At 41.6% G+C, this 24,114-nt stretch overlaps 1 protein-coding gene across 3 annotated transcripts in view; it reads right to left on the minus strand.

Moving 5' to 3' along the window:
* Window positions 1-19,890, minus strand: part of lhfpl4a (LHFPL tetraspan subfamily member 4a) — a 41,921-nt gene extending 22,031 nt beyond the window's left edge. For all 3 annotated transcript variants that reach the window (XM_034220732.1, XM_034220731.1, XM_034220730.1), the window contains exon 1: window positions 18,818-19,890. In XM_034220732.1, coding sequence (XP_034076623.1) covers window positions 18,818-19,223 — 406 coding nt within the window. In that variant the 5' untranslated portion in view covers window positions 19,224-19,890. The remainder of the gene's footprint in view (window positions 1-18,817) is intronic.
* Window positions 19,891-24,114: the final 4,224 nt, after the last annotated feature.

The following is a 24,114-nucleotide window of genomic DNA, read 5'->3' on the forward strand; positions in this document are numbered from 1 at the left end:
TTGTCATCCAATAACACTGCAAGATGAGGGTCCGTGGGAAGACAAGCAAACATTGACCTGGGGTCTTAAAGACACCTCAGGGAAATTCCCTTCAGTGTATAATGTCATGTGTTTTAGTGATTTACAGCATTACCTGGTCCAGGGCTGTTATATGACAGGATGTCGCGCTGTCTTTGAACTCTCTAAAAAGCTGTATGTTACTCTGGATGGCCCTCACTTCTTGCTCGCAAGAGCTTTAAGACGACTAACACAACAAATATTGTGTCATCATCAGTCTCTAAACTTAAATTGATTTTAAGTTGCAAAAGCATGTGATTATGGTTATGTAATAATGTACAGAGCAGTGTATTCATGTGATAGGGTAATGATCCGTTAAAAAGCATCCAAAGAAATACATCTATTTGGATAGAGAGGAATAAACAAACAGCAGCACTGCACTGCAGAGGCACATCAAACTCAGCTGATTAAAACTTAAGTTTTAATTTGGCATTTTGGGAAATTCTAATTAGGATTTTTATTTCTGGGGAGTGAACTGAGCATTATGTTATATTCACTATTCTGATCTAAAAAGGTTATTTAAACAATTCCCTCAGTGTTCCTGAACATGGTAACACAGGACTCAAATTCAAATTCATATTCTTACTCTGCCACAGGTTTAGCTACAACCAGCAGATTTCATAACCTCAGATTATTTATTTGTTATCATACATTTTTTATTGCAACATCTTCAATTTACAACACAGTACAGAAGACAATTCAGGTTGCACAACATTTTGGATTAATTCAATCCCATCCCTCTATCCTACATCCCACCCAGCTACCCACCCACTCCATAGCCCACCCCCCACCCACTCTATCGCCCAATCACCCACCCACCGGGCGAATGTGGGATATGAAGGCGGAGGAGGACCACCGTCCGAGTTGGCAGGGAGGAGGGAGATATGCCTTGAATGGCTGCACCTGTCTGAACGAAAGCCATGATATGCTATTAGACGCCACTACCAGTTATATGCATATTTACCATAGGTAAACTGAAGAGATCTTGATTGGCGGCACGAGCCGATGTCCGGTGAAGAGGGAGATGTAGACGATATAATGCCCGAGAGCTGTTAGCTTGAGTACGGTGATGCATGAATATCGTAACCTGGTTTACCACGAGCCAAGTGAGCATGAACCCGAGAATATGAATGAAGTGCAGGATGCACGCAGAAAAGACGTACACTTAGTTAAATACTGAGACATGACCCATGATATAGTATATCTTAATTAGCGTTAAGTGTGCCGGGATGAGTCATAGATGCTGATGAGCTGATTGAGTGATTAAGACTGTCTTCTATCATCTGAAGTGAGGATGATGGAGGGACGCTAGTGTTAGATCCAGCAAGTGTGATAATAAATGTGTAGAAATAGTGGAAATCTGAGTGTGCCGCTATGCGAATGATCTCATGCAGATATCCCCCCCCAAAACGGAGGATGTGCGGTGCACGTCCTTAAGTCGGGGAAAACACGGTCGTCGTGAGGCCGGCGGATGCCACGTCCAGGAAACGGGAGATGATGCGTGCCGAAGAATCCGCATGCAAAGTACGGTTGCCCGGTGAGGAAGAGCAACTGTCGTTGAAGACGTTTATGTGGATGCACGCAGTTGGTTAGAGGAACGATAATACCATGAGCTTGATGTGATGGCTAGGAACTCCGGTGTGAGACTGGGCCTGTAGTTCCTCATGATTAGGAACGCTGTGCTCCTGGAGGAGTCTCTTCTGTTTCTTCTTCTCTTTTCCCAGTTGAGCAGAGTTGTAGTTTAGTAATGTTGTATTTGAACGCTAGATGCGTGAAGGCAACGCATTAGGAGATCTCCCTGAGCAGTGGGTGATTTGAACTGGGGAGAGACGCTATTAATATTATTACCCGAATAGCCGGTGCACGCATAGTTTCTCCTACTTGACTTAAGGCTGAAAGAGTTCCGCTGAACGATGATGGGAACATTAAAGCGCGTCGTAATATCTGCTTTGAAGAGCCAGCCTTGGCCTGCACGCTATTAGATTACATTATCTCCGTGCGTAGAAAGGGGGGAACATTGACCTTTGTCATCGAGATTGCCCTGAGCATTTACCGAATTGTATTAAGTAATCTGTCGACAGGCTGTAAACAGAAAAGCTGAAATTGAAACTAATAAATACTCAGTTACCTCTAATCATTAACCGAGTTTGTATAATGTAGTTACTCTGTGTGTTGCTGCTAGCCTACATAACATCTGACGTGGGAACGTTACTCGTGAATGGAGCTACGGAGCTGCTAGAAAGACAGTGGAACCCGGTGCATTCCTCCGTCTGGATGTGGAGCACTTTTGCTAAATGTTTAGACAAAGTGCTCGTGTTACGCCCTTACATGATAAACTCTTATTGCACTTTGGCAACGAGCATTCTCCGCATCGAAGCGGGTGAAGTTAACCACACCTCGGAGCGCGTTCTCTCCGCCACCTCCGCAGTGTGCTCTGCTGCATGTAGCAGCTGTGTGTGTAAACTGCCCCGTCCCCTCGCGATGGGGGAGAGAGATCTCATCTGATCGAAAATACATCATAGGCGCATTTGTTTGTCCTTTGCATATTAGAACGAGTTGTGACACTAGACTGCGATATAATGTTTTTTGTAGCAATAAACATGACATATATTTATAAATGTCTCCGGTACTGATAAAAAGACCAATAACGTTGGAGCTTACGCACGTAAACACACTGCTGACGTCACAATGAATCGACGACTGAATTAGTTGCAACTAATTTGGTAATCGATTTGATCGATTAGTCGATTAGTTGTTGCGCCCTTAGTCGCTGCAACTCTGACTACTTTTACATCCAGGCTGAAGACTTTTCTTTTGTCGCTGCTTTTAATTGAACTATTCATATCTTAGACTGCACTGTACTTTGATCCATGTACTTTTTCTTTTAATGTTTATTTTATTAGCTTCCTTTTAAATGACTGATTTGAAATGCCATTTTTTAATGTCTTTCATTTTTTAAAGCAATTTGAATTGCCTTGTATTGAAAGTGCTATATAAATAAACTTGCCTTGCTGCCAAGGAGATGTTGTTGTCGCAGATCTAGCCGTTGGTGCACCAAGAAACGGAATATTCTTAGTGGAGAAGAAAAAGAGAAAACCGATCATTTAGTCAATAATCATTAAATTAATATTGGGAGTGAATTCCTAATTTATTTAGTATCTGGTCATAAACAGGATAATGTGCAGCGACTTGTTCATTGAGGAAAAGAAGCCCTACGAAACGCCATTCATTTCAGGAAACGCTGTGTTGAAGCTTGAACCTGCGTTTAGTTACTGAGCATTGTAATGAGTAATTACCCGACTGCATTAGTAATGCAAGTAATACGTTACTGAAACTCCATACTGTAGCACGTTACCCCCAACACTGCCTGAAGCTCACCTTAACCCTGACTAGAGGTAGCAATGCATAGTGTTGAACTTCCTGTCGGCTCCCAGACCGTAGTCGAGGAAACGGGGGGGGGGTTGACTCTCTGTCGTCTCCCAGGGCAGAAGCAACACGCTTCTGGTTCAATAACCCATTTTATCGGAAAGACTGGAGAGAGGCGAGCTCTTCTTGGGAGGTCGTTGCATTATTTAGCTCTCCTGTTTCGCAAGATAGATTTCGCAAGATCGCAGACCTTCCTTTCCTGCTGCCTCGTTTATTTCTAAAAAACATGTATCCCGCTCGCTCATACCATGCCCACGCACACATGCACACGCCACGCCCCTCTATTAAGGGGTAGCGATCTCACTCTGCATGACCCAAATGTCGTAACAATATACGAAACATCTCGTGAATTTGTTGCAACTGCCTTTGCCAACGTTAACCTGACGCCTGTTGAAGTGAGCGCAGGAGGAATAGCTTCGATGGGATAGCTTAAGCCCTGCCTGCCTGCAGGAGGGGTTGTAGTTGAAGCCAGAATGGGTAAAACTCCGCATGTGATGAGGACCCGTTCCGCGTGAAGCCGGAAGCGCTGCATTAGGCGGCCCTGATGCCAGTGATGCCTTCTCAAGAGACTGAAGCTGATGAATAAATGCCTGGAGCTGGAACGAAGCCCTCAGCTGGGCCAAAGCCCTGCTGCTGCTTGGCTTAACCATGAACACCGTGACGCGTACACTTGTGCGTTGACACCTGAAATGACAACTGACAGAGAGGGAAGAGCAGATTTAAAGGGTTTAGCAGGTGCAATGATTGCTAGCTGGGGAGTACCGCCCCTGATTACTTAATGGGAGAAGAGCTTGCAGTGACGTGTAACACCAGGGGGTATGGTTTTCCTTCTTGAACTTACGCTAAGCTTCATTTCTGGGAGTTAAGATTATTATAGATAAACGAAACTATTTTTTTGGGAGCACTTTGCACCCAACTCAGAATAGGATGTTCTTTCAAATCTGACCCCCAGGGGACCCCATAGGCTTTACAGGCAGACCCCTGTTCTAAAGTAAAAGAAGAGAGAGTGTTGATCAATATTATATTGAGAGACCAGTTTTTGAAAGTCATGAATACAATTTTCCCCATTAATGTCCTGAAGAGTTTTAATACCTTTATCCGCTTTGTTGTTAAATGGTTTTCCCCCAGTCAATAGGTTATGATTGTTCCATAATGGAGATGACCTACACCACACACTCTTAAAGTTTAGGAATGTCCCTGATGCTCTGAACACTTTAATCATATAAGTTCAAATTGGACCGTACAGTAAATCACATTTTTTGGTAGATATACCTGAAAGGAGAAAGTCCCTTAATCTTATCGGCGCTATTAAATCTTGTTCCATATTCTTCCAAGATGACATTTTATCTTCATCTACCCAATAGCTGAGAGATCTTAATATGAATGCCCAATGATATAGTTTAAAATTTGGGCATGCCAATCCCCCATCTGATTTCCTATACTGAAGAGCTGACCATTTTATACTGGGTCGTTTACCATTCCAGATGTAGCATCGAAGTAAAGAATCTAGTTTTTGCCAGTATCCTGTTGGAGGTGCTAGGGGGATCATTGAGCTTACGAAATTTATGTGGGGCAATATGTTCATTTTAACAACCGATAAACGGGCTGGGACTGATGCTGGAAGGTGTTTCCATCTTGTAATATCTTCTTCTATTTTCTTCAAAACTAAAGAGTAATTTGTTTTAGCTATAGATGATAAGGAAGTACTAACCTTAATACCTAAATAGAGGACCTCATTTGAAACATTGATTTGGGGTGGGAGGGACACTTCACTTTGGCCTATGTTAAGAAGCATCAGTGTTGATTTTGATAGGTTAATCTTGTATCCCGAAAGCTGCCCAAACTGCTCCACTACTTCCAAGACACAGGGGAGGGTTCGCTGAACATCTGCCATGTAGACTAATGTATCGTCTGCATATAGTGATATAGAATGTGATGTTCCACCTATTGTGATGGGGGAAATCTGAGGGCAATTCCTAATGAATTGTGCCAGTGGTTCGATGGATACATTGAAAATTAAAGGAGACAGAGGGTCTCCTTGCCTTGTACCCCGTTTTATGTCAAATAAGTCGGAGAAGCTTCCTCCCACGCATACTCGAGCTGTAGGATTCGCATACAATGTTTGAATCATGTTAATAAATGTATTTCCAAATTTAAATTCTTTCAGAACCCTCCATAGATGTGGCCATTCCAGGCGATCAAACGCCTTTTCAGCATCTAAGAACAAAAGGCCACAGGCAGGTGGAATTGTATGTGTTGCGCCAAGAATGTGCAGGAGTCTGCGGATATTATCAGATGCGAGCCGCCCTTTAATAAAGCCTGTTTGATCTGGGCTTATTAATTTCCCAACCACCGTCTCAAGTCTAATAGCTAAGACCTTGGAAAAAAATTTGAGGTCAGCATTTATCAGTGATATTGGGCGATAGTTAGAACATTCAAAGGGGTCCTTTCCAGGTTTGGGTATAACCGTAATCAGAGCCGTATTTAAGTCTTTGTGGAACATACCCTTATTGGTAGCAAAATTAAGTGTTTCTAACCATACCGGTCCAATAATATCCCAAAATGTTAAATAGAGTTCCACAGGTATGCCATCTATACCCGGCTTATTTATAGCTTTGACAGCTTTATATAGCTCCTCCAGCGTGATAGGTGACTCCAGTGTTTTGGTGTCATCTAATGATAATGTAGGGAGGCCTAACCCGCTAAAAAATGTGGCGAAGTCTTCGTCAGAAGGGACTGAGCTACTTGAATACAGTTCTTTAAAGTCATTTTTAAATGTTTCATTTATCTCCTCTGTAGAAGATACTGTTCCGCATTTATTACATCTGATTGCTGGTATGGTCCTTTTAGCCTCTTGTTGTTTTAAAGTTAATGCCAAAAGGTGGCTTGGTCTGCTGCCTTCTGCATAATACTTGTGTTTGGTTATATGGATCATATATTCTGCCCTGTGTCTTAATAGGTCGTTAAGTTCTGCTTGCTTTGTTTTGAGCTCACTTTCTATTGTTGTTGTGTATCTCTCTTTTAGGACTTTTTCCAACATATTACATTGTTCTTCTAGGTGAGAAATATTTTGCAGTCGGCTTTTATGTAGGTGGGAACTGAACCGTATAGCATTATTTCGTATAAAACCCTTGATGGTGGCCCAGACCACCGTCACATCTGTGACGCTATTCTTATTCAAGATTATAAATTCGGTCAGTTTTGATCTCAATTGCGATATAAATGTGTTGTTCTTTAAAAGGGTCGTGTTGAACCTCCATCTAGTAGCCCCATTTTTTATATTTCCATAGTTAAAATTAGCTAAAATTGGGTTGTGATCCGAGATATGTCTGGGTAGGAACTCAATTGACTGTATTGAAGGCATCAGCCCAGAAGATATAAGAATGTAGTCTATTCGAGAGAAGGTTTTATGTCTCGTGGAAAAAAATGTATAGTCTCTCGCAGATGGATTATGCACCCTCCACACATCAATTAAGTTTAAGTCTGTTATAAAGAGATTAAGTGCTTTGGAAGCAGATTCTTGAGAACTTGATAGAGTTGCAGCAGATTTGTCAAGGTTATTGTTTACAAAAGCATTCATGTCCGACCCAACATATAATCGGTAGTCATTTAACTTCAGTAACTGTGAAGTAACTGAGGGAAAAAAATCAGCTTCAAATACTGTCGGGGCATATATGCTAACAAAAGCCACTTTTTTACCTTGAATAGATGTGCAGCAATAGGCTAGACGTCCTTTATTGTCAGAGCCAATCCTTTCAATTGATACATTTATGTTACGCCTCATAAGTATCATAGCTCCTTTAGTGCGAGTGCCATCAGTTGATGCCACAATAGGTTTATAGAATCTGTTTTGAACCCTTGAAGTGTCATTAGGTTTAAGGTGTGTCTCCTGAAACATTGCAACATCTATCTTCTTTCTGCACAAGAAATCTAAGATTTTTGAACGTTTATACGGAGAGTTAAGTCCTCTTACATTAAATGATACAATATTCAAATGTTCCAATTTATCTGTATGTGTATTTATTCCCTGGACCTGTTGTGAGTTGGTGGTGGATCCCTGAGTTACAACCCTCCCCTTTCCCCCCCCATTCGACCCTCTTCTTGGTAACATCTGTGAGCGTCACTTAGCTACGTCTAACACTGAACACTGATTGTTCCCCCCCCCCTTGCATAAAGATAAAGCATAGCAGATCTCACAAACAGTAAAACTGAGGAATAGAAAACCCCTTTTAAACCGATCAACCTGTATCATTACAACCATCCCCCTCTCGTTCTCATGAAATGGTATAGCCCATATACAGACCGTTGCCTGCCGATGACGTCATACATATCACGCGCCCATGAATGTAAACAGTGGATGCATGAAAAAGTTTTCAAAACACGCCTCCAGCTTCCCAAGCCTATTCCGTTATAATGTACATTATGTATGCCGCATATCACTCGAATTTAAAGTATATAGTATGGGCGGAATATTACCTTAACACCATATAAACATGGCAATTAAACAATAACATTAGAACTCTTATCTGCAATAATTTGAAAATAAACTGGCCCCTATTTCAACATATTCAAGTATCGAGGCTTAACGAACATTGTCCAATATAAAATAAGCATAGAACATCACCTACATAGCGTCTACCTGCCCATAGGTGCCAGACTTTTCTCTGTCCTTATTGCAGATCCATCTCCTCCGTTGGCACAGGTAGCGTATTCAATGTCCAGGATCATCTCGCATGTCCACCGTTGATTTAAGGGCTTCTCTCGCCTCTTCTGCCGAGTTAAATGACATCCTCGTGCCCTTGTTGTTCACTTTCAGAATTGCCGGGTATATGATGAACGAGTCGATCCCCTTCTGTCGAAGTTTAGTGCGGATCTCCTTGTATTCCTGTCGGAGCCTCGTGCCTCACCGGAAGTCATAACCTCAGATTATTTTTCAAAGAAACCCTGCTTCAATCTAACAAGGTGTACGGGTCTAAATATTACATTACACATGAACAGCTGCTGTTGCTATGGAGAAAAGCCAATCCTTTATTAATATGTTTGTGAATTAAACACAGTGTCATGGTTTCTGAAATCATCCATGATAGAAAAAAGTGAATTGATTTAAACTGCAGATTGTGTTCTCAGTTCGCAATGATGAGATCTTTCATTTGTTACAGTACATGGAACAGCATTTTAAGCTCAATAACTGGAATATTTATTGCTGAAATGCTATTTATTTACACATTTCATTCATAATGATAAACCAAAATGCTTTCCATGATACATTCCTCAGACATCTACCTGCCACCTTATCAAAGAACCAGATATTTTAAATGTAGTTATTCATCCAGATGATTCAAACGGAAGTGTTTTATGTGTGTGTGCGCGTGTGCGTGTGTGCGTGCGTGTGAATAAGATGTCTCCTGCTGGGCAGAGGGTCCAGCTGAGGCCAGGCTGGGCCCTAACAGATGGGTCCCTGAATGCATCATTTCCTGCAACGCTGCTACTGTAGAGAGCGAGCACAGAGCAGATTTATTTAATCGTTTATTTGGCAGGGACAATGCACGGTAATGAACACTTAAAACATTCAAATGTTTCAAGCGTAACAGTGCCAGATTTAGCTTTCAGCTAATTTCCATCCGCAGTCCCTCACATAAAACCATTTAAGAAATTTACATTTTACAAACTTTGTAAAAACAAAATACATGTTATGCAAAAAGTGCAAGAGAGCAAGAGCAGCATACACAGGTATTTATGACATGGTAATACAATATAGCATGACATATAAAGTGCAAGAGGAGATACCCCTGTGTTAGAGTGCGCACACGCACGCACACACACACACACACACACACACACACACACACACACACACACACACACACACACACACACACACACACACACACACACACATACCAACGAATAGACACATGGTTATCGTGGTCCCTAAGATCCAAAGCCTAAACAAAGCACCGTCACACCATTTCACCAAATCCTTAGTCAACAGTTACTTAAGCCTCAGACTGATTATCTCATCTAGTCGATACTATCTTTTTACCATGAAGTCATTTCATGTGCACTCCTCTGTATATAACTGTTAAATGCTACATTAGTCAAGCAGCAGACTTCAACACCACAATTCTTCACCTCCAACACAAACACTTTGTCGGGAGGGGAGTTCTGTCAGTCGTTCTCCACGCTGCTGAACCTGCCTCTGTCAGCAGAGTTTATGATAGCTGGTGATTACTCTTCATTTATGTTATGGTGTTGTCCTGTTTGATAAAAACGACACTTACCAGCTGTTTAAGGACATTACAGAGATTTAAAAAACACATTTAATTTAATTTAACACTCCCTTTTTAAATAGAGTTTTACATCTTCAGTACAAACAAAGTGTCTGTGTCACAGACACATAAAATACAAAATGCTTCCAGAGAAGCAAATAGGCAATCATATCTGTAGATGGAGTGTCTTTACGTAACGTTTGGATTTGGTTGTGTTCAGTGAACTGTGTCTAAGAGCGCAGACACACACCGAGTCGCACGCTCACGTTTCATCATCTGCCTCGGATCAAACACTACATGAGGATCAACAGTCTCAAATGTCTAAGGTCACTTCATTCATAAACGGCGGGTGTTTTCATGTTCCACTTTTATGTCAACATAATGATTCTTTAGTGTTTCCATGGTATGAAGGCGTGTTGTTGTTTTGTTGTTGCCATATGTAAAGCTATAATCACACTCTCGACCTTGTTCTGACTTATGGTATTGAAATTGAGCAACTATTAGTCGAACCGCATAATCCTGCTTTATCCGACCATTTCTTAGTAACTTTTGAAGTACTGTTACGAGACTACAAAGCATTAGTCAAAAGCTCCTGCAGCAGAAACCTATCTGTTAGTGCTATAGCCAAATTTAAGGAAGAGATTCCACCAATACTTAACTCGATAGCATGTCTGCATGTAAGAGAGGAAACTTATACAAAATGTACACCACCCCAAATTGATCATGTTGTTGATAGTGCTACAGATGCGCTGTGAATAAAATTAGACTCTGTTGCTCCTTTGAAAAAGAAGAAAATAAAACAACATAGATTAGCTCCATGGCATAATGCCGAAACCCGCAAAATAAAGCAAAAGTCGAGACAACTTGAAAGGATATGGCGTTCCACTAAACTTGAAGAATCTCGTTTAATTTGGCATATTACTCTCAATGAATATAAGAAAGCACTGCGTAAAGCGAGAGCAGCCTACTACTCTTCATTAATAGATGAGAATAAGAATAATGCAAGATTTCTTTTCAGCACTGTAGCCAGGCTGACAGAAAGCCACAGCTCAATTGAGCCTTCTGTTCCCATAGCACTCAGTAGTAATGATTTTATGTGCTTTTTTAATGATAAAATTGTTACTCTTAGAAACTAAATTAATGACCTCTTGCCTTTGACCAGTATAGTGTTATCAACAGCTCCCGGAAATGTAAGTTCTAATACTACACTAGATAGTAAACTAGAATGCTTTTCAGCCATAAACCTTGAACAATTAAATTCAATGATTCTCTCTTCTAAACCATCAACGTGTATGTTAGACCCAATTCCAACTAAGCTGTTGAAGGAAGTTTTTCCATTAATTAGCACTTCTTTGTTAAATATTATGAATATGTCTTTATTATCAGGCTATGTTCCACAATCATTCAAAGTAGCAATGATAAAACCGCTTCTTAAAAAGCACAACCTCGATCCAGAGGTTTTAGCCAATTATAGACCTATTTCTAATCTTCCGTTCCTCTCAAAAATTCTTGAGAAAGCGGTCGCAAAACAGTTGTGTGATTACTTAAAAAACAATGATTCATTTGAAGATGTTCAGTCTGGCTTTAGAACACATCATAGCACAGAGACAGCTCTGGTTAAAGTCACAAATGACATTCTAATAGCCTCAGACAAGGGACTTGTCTCTATTCTTGTGTTGCTCGATCTCAGTGCTGCATTTGATACTATCGACCATGATATCTTATTGCAAAGACTAGAGCACTTAGTTGGCATACAGGGAACTGCTTGAGGCTGGTTTAGGTCCTATCTATCTGAACGCTCTCAGTTTGTACGTGGCAATGATGAATCTTTCACGCAAACCAAAGTTAGCCATGGAGTACCACAGGGCTCAGTGCTCGGACCTATTTTGTTCACATTATATATGCTTCCGTTAGGCAATATTATAAGGAATCATTCTGTAAACTTTCATTGTTATGCGGATGATACTCAACTATATTTATCAATCAAGCCTGATGAAATTAATCATCTAAATAAAATTCAAGACTGCCTCAAGGACTTAAAAACGTGGATGACCTTAAACTTTTTGATGTTAAACACGACCAAAACTGAAGTTATTGCAAATTATCTAAGGATATACTAACTATGGATGGCATTAATTTGGCCTCCAGTGAGACTGTAAGGAATCTTGGTGTTATATTTGATCAGGATTTATCCTTTAACGCCCACATAAAATCAATTTCAAGGACCGCCTACTTCCATCTACGTAACATTGCAAAAATCAGGCATATCTTGCCTCAAAACGATGCAGAGAAACTAGTCCATGCATTTGTTACTTCAAGGCTGGATTATTGTAACTCTTTATTATCAGGGTGTACCAAGAAGTCAGTCAAGTCGCTTCAGCTGATTCAAAATGCTGCGGCTCGTGTACTAACCAGAGTTAGGAAAAGGGACCACATTACTCCTGTTCTGGCTGCCTTACACTGGCTCCCTATAGAACACAGGATAGAATTTAAAATTCTTCTTCTCGCCTACAAAGCCCTTAATGGGCAGGCGCCATCTTACCTTAAAGAACTCATTATACCCTACTGTCCTACTAGGGCATTGCGTTCCAAGAATGCAGGGTTGTTGGTTGTTCCTAGAGTCTCTAAAAGTACAATGGGAGCCAGAGCCTTTTCTTATCAAGCTCCACATTTGTGGAATCAGCTTCTAGTTTGTGTTCGGGCGGCAGACACCCTATCCGTTTTTAAGAGTGCGCTTAAGACCTTCCTTTTTGATAAAGCTTATAGTTAGGGCTGATTAGATTCAGCCCCTAGTTTTGCTGATATAGGCTTAGTTTGTCGGGGGACATCTTACTTCTTCCTTCTCTCTGTCTATACCTGTGTACTCTCATGTTCCGATTAACCCAGCTTCCCCAAATGTCTTTCTTTTTGGTGTCTATATACGCTGGGATCCGGAGTCATGGATGATCCTGCGCTCCTGTGTCCTGGATCGCGAGCCCTGGATCTTGAGTCGTGGCTGTGGTCCTGGATCATAGGTCCTGGATGGATATTCTCGTGGATTCATCTTCCTATTATACACACATGCATTTCCAAACATTTGGACTACCTATGTTGCAAATGTATTATCTTTTCAATTTACACACGGCATCTATTGCACGTCTGTCCGTCCTGGGAGAGGGATCCCTCCTCTGTTGCTCTCCCTGAGGTTTCTCCCATGTTCCCCTTTAAACTGTGGGTTTTCTTCTGAAGTTTTTCCTTGTACGATGTGAGGGTCTAAGGACAGAGGGTGTCGTATTGTCATACTGATATTCTGTACACACTGTGAAGACCACTGAGACAAATGTAACATTTGTGATATTGGGCTATATAAATAAACATTGATTGATTGATTGATTGATATGTAAAGCCATTTGTTGTTAAATGAGTGTTGTCTCAACTGTGTTGATAATTTTCTGGTTTAATGTTATTTCTGCGCTGTCAGCGGTATTATTGCAGCATAGGATAAAAAATAATATGAATTTGACAAATACAATTTTCGGAATTCATAATGTTTACGTAGTTGAAAAGAACTGACTGTGAGCTCGCCCTTAAAACCAATATACATGTTTGAAAAGCCAGAAAATAAATAGCAATAATAATCTGCTCATTAAAAATGAATCTCTGTTTGTCCTTCTCCTTATTATGTCCCTGCCTGTCTTCTGCTCAGAGGACATTTCTCTTGGTCTCTGCCATTTGGCAAAGGAATGTTCTTCTTTTTCTATGGAGCATCATTTCATTATCTTCTGCTCTGTAGACTGAGAAACTGTTTGTGAGCTGCTAGATGTTCTACTTTCCACAGCGGCTTGTTCTTTTTCTGTTGTAATAGGAAGCTTACAATCTGCTTTTCATAAGTTCCTGTGTGAAACAACAGCTGTTGGAAATGAACCCATGTTGTAGCAGGGCAGAAGGACCAAGAACAACCACTCAGTAGAGCCGAGTCATGCTGCAGGGTGGGAGATCATTCTGTGTTGGTTTGTGACTTCTTCAGATCTGCTTTTCAAATGAACATGTTCTTCTGTTGTTTACTTGTCTGACAGCATGTTTCTGCATATTGAGTCATCTCTGTCTTGGTATTTCTATCTCATTATTCTTCTCCTTTTACGCACTATTCCATATTCAGAACCAAACACAGCTCACCTAAACTGAAACAAATGATCATTAACGAAGCCAATTTGTGCAAAGTGCAATAGTTATGGAAAGAAAAGAGAATGAGTGATGGTCACATCTCTTTGAACGTGGGCTAATTAGACACACATAACTACAACCTCCTGGTGGCATGGTAGTTTCTCTCATTCCCCTTTTATTCTCTATACTCGCTCATTAACTCATGGAATATGGAGCAAACAACAAAGAGAGCTCACATGTTAATGTAAGTGATACGATGCTGGCCCTGCATCTCAGGGGACACGAGCGGTTTGTTAACAGTGTTTGAAATCATCAGAGGGAAAAGATGTTCCCGGAGCCAGAGCAGTGGCTGTTCAGGAAACACTGCTGCACCAGATATATCTGACAACAACGAGTCCATCAACGAGTGCCCACCATGAGCCTGAGTCTTCATCATGAGCCTGAGTCTTCATCATGAGCCTGAGTCTTCATCATGAGCCTGAGTCTTCATCATGAGCCTGAGTCTTCATCATGAGCCTGAGTCTTCATCATGAGCCTGAGTCTTCATCATGAGCCTGAGTCTTCATCATGAGCCTGAGTCTTCATCATGAGCCTGAGTCTTCATCATGAGCCCGAGTCTTCACCATGAGCCCGAGTCTTCACCATGAGCCCGAGTCTTCACCATGAGCCCGAGTCTTCACCATGAGCCTGAGTCTTCATCATGTCTTCATCATGAGCCTGTGTCTCTGTCTGTGTCTCTGTTTGCTGCAGGGCAGGAAGTGGACAGAGGCTTTGCAGTTTTTTCCCCAGAGACAGCTGCCTGCTGTAAAATACGCTTATGGTGGAGGGACTGACCAAAGACAAGCAGCTGAAATAAAGTCTGCAAGTGCAGAGATAAGAGTGTTTCCTGCAGATCTATCACTACCAGCAGAGCCATCACAACGAGTGAGTGGTGCGGCTCAACATATATTACTATAACTCTCTTAGGACAGACTGAGCATAACGTACTATTCTGTCTGAAGTTTATTTTAGATGCAAAATTGTACTTGAGGCCAGTTTGCCTCCTGGGCACTGCCGAGGTGCCCTTGAGCAAGGGACTACACCCCCACACTGCCTCCTGGGTGCTGTAGAGTAGCTGCCCAATGCTCCTAATACTTGGATGGGTTAAATTCAATGACTACATTTCACTCTGCATGCAGATCTGTGTACAATAAAAAGTTGGACCAAACAGACTTTAAATATATTTACACATACTGTAACATGATTTTTCTTAGTGCTGTCAAACTAAATGCAGCAACACAACTGTCACTTTCCTTCAGCCTTAAGTTAAAGTATGAAATATTAATACACTTAAAGGTGGGGTATGTAATTTATTTCAGAAACACTTTTTGTTATATTCCATGGAATGCTCTTAACATCCCGATAGCAATGAATATCTTAAGTGCTTTGACAAAAAATACATAAAAGAATTTCATCAGTGGAAGCCGTGGCGCTGTATAAAGCACGACCAATCATCTGAGCCGGCTAAAGTAACTGGATGGCCTACCTGCCTGTCAGCCTTCCATCTGTGCACAAACTTATCTCGTGCCTTCATTGGTCATGTGCGCGTTCGTGTGTGTTGGAGGAGGGGCTCTGTGAGGAAGTGGCAGATGTTTTCCGGCTGTGTATTTTCAAATTCTAGCGATCTCGAGCTGGTTTCTCCAAAATGAATAATATCAAGAACATAGCTTCACTCCACAAGGTTGGATCCCCCTCATCTCACCACAGCAGCTGCTGCGGTGCATTTCAACTACAGTCCATTAATCAAACTAATCAAATTATACTTTGTAATTTAATTCATCAATATGGAAATGCTGTTGAATTTAGCCAATAATTAGCATATTATCACAGGGGTCTGGAAAGATATTATTCAGAAGAAACAGCATAGTGATTTTCTCTCCATGTTCATGCTATAGAACCTCCTCCCTGTTATTGACTGTGTCGAGAGGAGCTTTATCCAACATGGAGGAGTGCAGCCATGTGCTTCCTTGATCAAAAAAACATTTTTTATTATCTTTGCCTATTAACATTAAACGCTAACCGCTAAGGAACGTTTCAGATTTCATCCTAGAACTACATAGCTGAAGGGGGGCGTCTGTGCTTTTACCTCATGGTTGGTTGATGTTTTGGGACACCTTGTCACAACCTGAGCTTATTTTGTGTAAAGACTTGATCAGCATTACCATAGGCTGCTGTTTCTTCCTTGCATCCCACGTGGTGGAGTCACGTATTCTGGGTTGGTCACATGCTGTGTCTGGAAAGAGGAAACCTGTGTATCATCCTTTTATTTTGTCTTTGCTTCCCTTCTTCCATACTTCCTTATTTCTTTATCAGCCTATCCGTCTCTTTGCATTGTCTCTTATTTTCTTGCCTCCCTCTGTTCTGTGGCCTCGTGGGAAGGGATAATCCTAAAACTTCCTCTCAGATAATGTCAGCGCTTCCACACCAATGCTCATTTTACCCTCCCTGCACGCAACTGTGGAGCCTGCCAGAGAGAACAGTGGAGCGATGATTTGTGACAATTCTGCTGAGTACAGAGGGAAAACTCAACAAAAAGGGATATCAAATGTCATATTTAAATGTTGAAAAGCACGCTCTGCACCTTTTAGCAGTCTCATGTGCATCACGTCTAGATTATTAGCAGTTTGTGTGATAAGGAATCCGCTGGGCATTCTTTGATGTCACTGAGCTCTTCCACCTGAACAATCTGTTTCTACACTCAGTGATTTTAATTACACACAGAGACAGGAAACGACGGTGGCTTACAGGTGCAAATGCGTTACAACTGCCGAAACACTTCCATTAGGAGAAACAAGTGCAAATAAATAAACACAAATGTGCCAAAACACACGCACATCTTCACCAGCTTGACGAAACATGAGCAGCGTTTACAAAGAAGCGTTGCACAAACAAAATGCTTTAAAAACACAAAGCGCTGTCAGACAAAGGATTCCTGGGGACACTAAAGAGTGACCCACACAGCGTGACCGGAGCGCTTGTTTACGTTTGGGATTATGAAGTTGGCCAACTGTCACTTTAAATGAACTCAAATGTAAGTTTGATTAGCCAACAATGTGATCACATGATTCCTTGGGATACAGTTGCAGATCTGCTGATAGCTAGCTAGCTAACCTAGTCATTTCAAATATACTGTCGAAACACTTACAGTTATGAAACTGGCAAACTGCTATATGCTTCACACATTTGGTAAATGTTTTCTGAATGCTGATCCTCTGTTGTCAAGTTGGTGAAGCTGTTTCTTCATTTGCATGTTTTTTTGCACATTTATGATTTATTTTAGTAATATTTGCATCGTTTTTTTAAACTGCAATGCGTTTCTCCTGATGGAAGTGTTTTGGACCGTTGCCCCTGTAGGCACTTACCATAACACACTTATATAACTGTAGAGAGGAAGCAATATGAAGGTTTACCAAAAATAATTAGAAAACTGAAAACCTTCATCAGATTTCAAACCCCTCTTACTCCCACCGCACATATTGGTGAAAAACAAGTCTTTATTCCCAAATCCTTCCTAATCTGCTCAGCTGCCACTATCCGGCAGTTTATTGCACCTCCTAATACAATTACAAGCACAATACAGCCTTTACATGGACTTTGTTCCACTTTCGCACAGAAGAATGAACGTCTTGGGTGGGGGTACATTACTGGAATGCATGTGCACATCATGCATGCAGGCTAATCTGGTAGGCAGATATGGCAACCAAAATAGAAACTGTGATCTTTGATGCAGCACAGCTGAAGGCATTATATTATCCCATACAATTACACTGACACATCCTTTTAGTGTCAGGATGATGGTTTTTGGGAGAAGACCCGGGGTCACGTGGCTTCAGAACCTCGAAACAACCTACAAATAATGAATGACAAACAATATATTATTTGTTCAGTTTAGTAAAAGCATGCAGGTCACCAAACTCTCACGAGATGATCCTGAATGCACCACGGGACTTCAGGACATATTTTGGGACTTTTCTTTGTTCTTTGGGTTAGCGATGATAAACCAGCAGTGGTGTAATTTAACTACATTTACTTAATTACTGTATTAAGTAAAAAAATGGAGGTAACTGTACTTTACTTGAGTACTTTCATTTACTAGTTATTTGGCAGATGTAGGTTAATACAAAATATACATCTATTATCATAATGTATTACAGTTTAAGCTATACAGTAGTCCATAACGTAATTCACATAAACCCCACCTTGACCAAGTGCAACATTGAAGTGATGAACACATTAATCAGAATCAGAAACGGGTTTATTGCCAGGTAGGTTCACACATACGAGGAATTTGACTTGATGTCATGGTGCATACATACAATCTAAAACAAAAACTCTCCATATAAAACAAAAACTCTCCATATAAAACAAAAAATCTGTAAGGACACTGTAATAAAATATAGTTAGATAGCAATAAAATAAAGCAGTAATTTACAGCGAAATAGAATGCAGTGAATTATAGCATATAAAATATGAAATGTGAAATAAGAAATATGTGCAGTAAGCAGTATTTGAACATTGTGTGCATTAATGTAATGCATATGCACCAATCATTTAAAAATAAAAAATTTAAATGTGCCATTATGCATTACTATGAGTAACTTTACTTTTGGTAGGCCTACCTAAAGTAGGCTACATTTTGATATTAATACTTGTTAACTTTTACTATTTTGAATTAGGCCTACTTTACACTGTGGTATTGTTACTTTTACTTTAGTAAATAATCTGAGTACTTCTTCAACCTGAACAGTGTATACAGAGATACATAGCCTAACATGCTCCTCTTTAAGGTGTCCCTCACCAAAAACTGGTGGGAAAGACCCCCTATTCATCAACCCCTTACCCAAAAAACACACCAAGGTATCTTCCATCCAACAAGTCCTTACCGCAGAGCAGCTGCATCCAGGCGCACGTCTTGTACACAGAGGCGGTGTTGCAGAAGAAGAAGAGGGCGAAGCAACCGATGCAGCCGAGGATGAGCACCATGGACAGCAGCACGAACACCGAGGCCGCCTTGAAGGCTCCGGACGGGATGGAGCTGAAGTCGGAGATGCTGCCCTGGCACAGGAGCTCCCGGTCGGAGTTCCCGATGCCCACGCAGTAGTGGAACAACCCGAAGTGTCCGGCCTGCAGGGTGTTGATGCTGTCTCCGATCCAGTACGGCTGGAAGAACACCACCACACTGATGATGGCCAGGCAGATGGTGAATATGGCCCACAGGACCCCGATGGCGCTGGAGTTGCGCATGTAGTTGTCATGGTAGATTTTGGAGGCTTCTTGCGAAGGCAGCATTTTTCTCTCCCGCCCCCGGATCCCCCCTGCACAGCAACCTGTCCCTTATCCTCTCATCTATCCTCCTCTATCGTCAGGAAAGGATGTCATACTAAGAAAATAATCATTATAAAAAGGATCAACAAAGTCCCGTGATTTGTCCCCCCTCTCCCCCTGTAGCTCAAGACCTGGATCCTGCTTTTTTAACAATAGTCTCACATCCAAATGCTCCCACCTCCCCCCTCTGTCCTCCCATAAGATCAGTCAATCATTCAGCGGCGAAGCGTGATCCAGCTGAGGGACCCCCGCCCCCCCTCTCCTTCACTCAGCGCGTAAAGACCCCGCGGAGCTCCCGGAGCGGGATCCAGCGGCCGGTGGTGGACAGCAGCAGCATACCTCTCTTCACCTCCGCCGCTCCGCCGCTACAGAAACATTCAGAGGTCCACTCTTCCGGAGATGATGAGGAATCCTTCGCTAATTAACATCCAACAGAAATGCACACCGACACTGAATCAGCCTCTGACATGCTTCCCTCAGCAGTTCAACTTAAAAACAAACAAACACCACATTATGTTCGACGGAATTCCGTCTACGGATGAAAAAGAAATAAAAAATATAAATCAGTCCTCCAACAGAGCACCTCCACAGCCCTCTCTCTCTCTCTGCTGTGAGGCTGCAGCTGGACCCCTTCTCAATCCCTCCGAGAACAAGATGCATTTTGGGTAACGGAGGCACAACGTTTTGCAATTAGACAAAATAAAATATCTCTGTTACTGCTGCATGGAATTTGACTCTTTTCTCAATAGTTCATAAAAGGAAAAAGTTCGGTTTATTTCATTTATTTTAAGTGATTGTCCCAATCATAGTTTAAAGAGTAGGCATATATTGTTTATTTAAAAATGTATTTATGATATATCATTTTATACAATGATATATAATAAATACAATAAAAAACAGATAGGCCTACTATTTATTTATAATAATGCAAACTGAAAGATCCCCTTTTGTTAAAAACTACATTATTGCCCCTTTTCCACCAAACCGGTTCCAGGGCCAGTTTCGGGTTAGAGCCTGATTTAGTCTGGTTCTTCCTGTTTCCACCGCAGTGCTTCACGTCACGCTTACGTCGGAGGGGGGCGAGATTAACCTGAGCAATAACAGGCAAATACAAGTTGTATCAGTAGCGCTGAGCAAAGCTGAAGAACGCGACCACACACTTTATAAAGTCAGGCAACACTAACCAGGCTTCGTGTGATTCTGTTTATTTGTACCTTACTTTGACCATCCGTTCACTGTTATTGATCATTGTGGAGAGCAGGCAGACGTTTTATTTGTATTATAGCAGCTATCGGATGGAATCAATACATGGGCTGCACAGGTTGTCGTGTCCGACTATGTTAAACAGGTCCTATTATATCTGTTGTGGTATTCCCTTTCCTGTAGTGTGTTTTAGGTTTTTGATCATGTAGCCTATTAAATGGTCTGCAAAGGCAAAAATCCCTGTGATCCCTTCAGAAAGAGTTTCTTCCCCACACACTGTCCCCGCCAGTCCATTGGACTCCTTTATACTTCTGAAACAAGATTTTTTTTTTTTTAAATGTTGAAGTTAAATGCATCAATCTGGTGCACTTTGAGAGCAAAATTCGGGACTAAATCTATGGATACATCTCGCAACACCCATATGAAACAGAACTGTTAACAGATTTACTTTTTCTTTCAACATTTATTTGAACAGCAAGTGGAGGCAAAAGTGACTGCACCCAAAGCAATAAACCTGCTAGCTAACGCCTAAACTCAGTAACAGAATGATGTGGGCAACACGTTCTTCTCCACAGCCGCGCGACCTCTGAGTCAGACGTCACTTCCCCCTTTTCTATCCTACGGGTACATCCACTCCCCCTGAACCCCGTTTCCCTGCCAACCACCCCCCCCTCCCCTATGCAAGCCCCTCCCCCTGAACCCAGGGCTGGCTACAATACTGTATACTGTATACACAAACTATACAAAAACGCCTTTACGCTTTGGAGCTTGTTTATCCATCTGTAAGCAACTGCCAGCTAGGTCTCTCAGTCACTCACTCCTGATCGTTCACTGCGCAGTGACAGCTGCTACGGGCAAGGCCGGATTAACCATATGGGCAACCTGGGCAAGTGCACAGGGGCCCTTGAGCAAAGAGGGCCCTCAGTGACAAAACTTTAAAATAATATTATTTTTTAAAACTTTTTTTTCCGGGCACAACCTCACTCATGATACATTGTTTTAAATTACACTCACTCTTCACCATAAATAACACAGCTTTTCTATACGATCAAATTAATATATTTTCTAAACCGTCTCTGTACTGTAGGTCTCACTATGTATGCGCTCAACTTTATTACTACGCGGCGGCGGTGTATAGCCGAATCACAGCCCCACCCTCACTCATGTCACATTTTGTCACGTGAGCTGAACAAATTGATGATGCCGGTAGCAGCCAAATGCCCAGCGGGGCTGCGAAAAGAAAGAAAAAGAAGAGAGAGTGGCGGCTGCATTAAAAAATGTCCCAACAATAAATAGCTTTTTCAAAAAAGCAAAAAGTGACGAAATAGGCCAGCAACCACAAGGAACAGTGGCGGCAGTCACGGAGGATGTTGTTGAGCTAGCGAGCAATGTTAGCCTCTAGCCTTGGATTTTGATGACCTAATCACAGACTTTTCAAAGAGAAAGGCAAGGGAGAAACACTTCTAAAAGGTAAGATCCACTGTCTCTCACACACACTCATTCTCTCTCTCTCACACCCACACACTCTCTCTCCCTCTCACACACACACACACACACACACACACACACACACACACACACACACACACACCACACACACACACACACACACACACACACACACACACACACACACACACACACACACACACACACACACACACACACACACACACACACACACACACACACACACACACAATATCTTCCATCACATATTCTGATCACTTAGTTGAGCAACCACACAATTTCACTACATATTTTACTTTTGTAACTCTCAATGTTTGTGACTAATATAACTCCTTGTGTACTTGTACAGCCAGGCAGTCATATTTTTGCATTAAGTGGGGTGCTGCTCTGAGGTTTTGAGTGATATTACCTAGGTCTTCTTGAGCCATACACTGTCTTGAGATCTTATCCATTGTATCTTTGTCTTGTGATTTTTGACTGAAAGGGCAAAAGGCTAGACCTATACTTTGGTTGAACTATGTGGCTGCGTCCCTGCTTTTGACAAATAGGTGTGCGATTTGACATGCCAGATTGACTGCAAATTCTAAATATTGGTCATGTTGGTAGGATTGGGTAGGTGTGGTGTTACTTGTTGGTACGTGGGTTGGGGGGGGGGGGGGGGGCATGAGCGCTCAGTGCCCAGGGGCCCCTGGAGGTACTAATCCGGCCTTGGCTACGGGCCTGATGTGTGAAAGTGAAACTATCTGATAGATAGAACATACACTGAACAAAAATATAAATGCAACACTTTTGTTTTTGCTCCCATTTTTCATGAGATGAACTCAAAGATCTAAAACATTTTCTATATACACAAAATAACCATTTCTCTCAAATATTGTTCACAAATCTGAAAAAATCTGTGATAGTGAGCACTTCGCCTTTGCCGAGATAATCCATCCCACCTCACAGGTGTGGCATATCAAGATGCTGATTAGACAGCATGATTATTGCACAGGTGTGCCTTAGGCTGGCCACAATAAAAGGCCACTCTGAAACATGCATTTTTGCTTTATTGGGGGGTTCCGAAAACCAGTCAGTATCTGGTGTGAGGGGTAGGGTTAGGGTTAGGGTTAGGGTTAGGGTTAGGGTAATGTTGTGAATCGAGTGGCCTGTGTTCGTCGTCCATACCATACGCCTGCCCATACCATAACCCCACCACCACCATGGGCCACTCGATTCACAACATTACCCTAACCCTAACCCTACCCCTCACACCAAATACTGACTGGTTTTCGGACCCCCCCAGACCCCCCCAATAAAGCAAAAATGCACGTTTCAGAGTGGCCTTTTATTGTGGCCAGCCTAAGGCACACCTGTGCAATAATCATGCTGTCTAATCAGCATCTTGATATGCCACACCTGTGAGGTGGGATGGATTATCTCGGCAAAGGAGAAGTGCTCACTATCACAGATCTTTTCAGATTTATGAACAATATTTGAGAGAAATGGTTATTTTGTGTTTATAGAAAATGTTTTAGATCTTTGAGTTCATCTCATGAAAAATGGGAGCAAAAAAAAAGTGTTGCGTGTAAGCTAACAATTTCGAAATGCTAACGTTATGTGATGTCTTTTCTGCTCTAGTCTATCGCTGCAGCGCATTGTAGATGCGTCATGAGATGCCGCCGGCGCCTTTTTTTTTTAATGGTAATTTACAGACTGTGAGTCGCTTAGTGGTAGCTCATATAGTCTTGATTCTTGTGGTTAAACTTTTCGCTCCTTATTTTGATGGTAGTGGTGTCAAATCCTGGATTTTTCATTCATTCATCACTTCTTTGACGTTCCCACAGAACTAAACTGCATTCTTAATTACGTTTAGTTAGAAATGTATTTCCTCTTTCCTCCCACGTTACGTTTGTTATCAACGTATCTCAAATACGTTTATTTTCTACATATCTTCTAGAAACATATTTTCTCCCACGTCACGTTAGTTATGAACGTATCTTAAATACGTTTATATTCTACATATCTTTGCCATTTATTGTCTTGCATATTTGTCATATAATAAAAAATATATGTTTACAAATGTTCCATAGTCTTTGTCAGCATATTTTTGCCACGTTATGCACCCCTTGTTATCTTACAAAATAAAAGTCTCACATTCATGAAACTTGCTCCATTCATTGGTACTAGTCCTACAACTATA

Source organism: Gymnodraco acuticeps, unplaced genomic scaffold (genome assembly GCF_902827175.1).
Source record: "Gymnodraco acuticeps unplaced genomic scaffold, fGymAcu1.1, whole genome shotgun sequence".
Taxonomy (NCBI): domain Eukaryota; kingdom Metazoa; phylum Chordata; class Actinopteri; order Perciformes; family Bathydraconidae; genus Gymnodraco; species Gymnodraco acuticeps.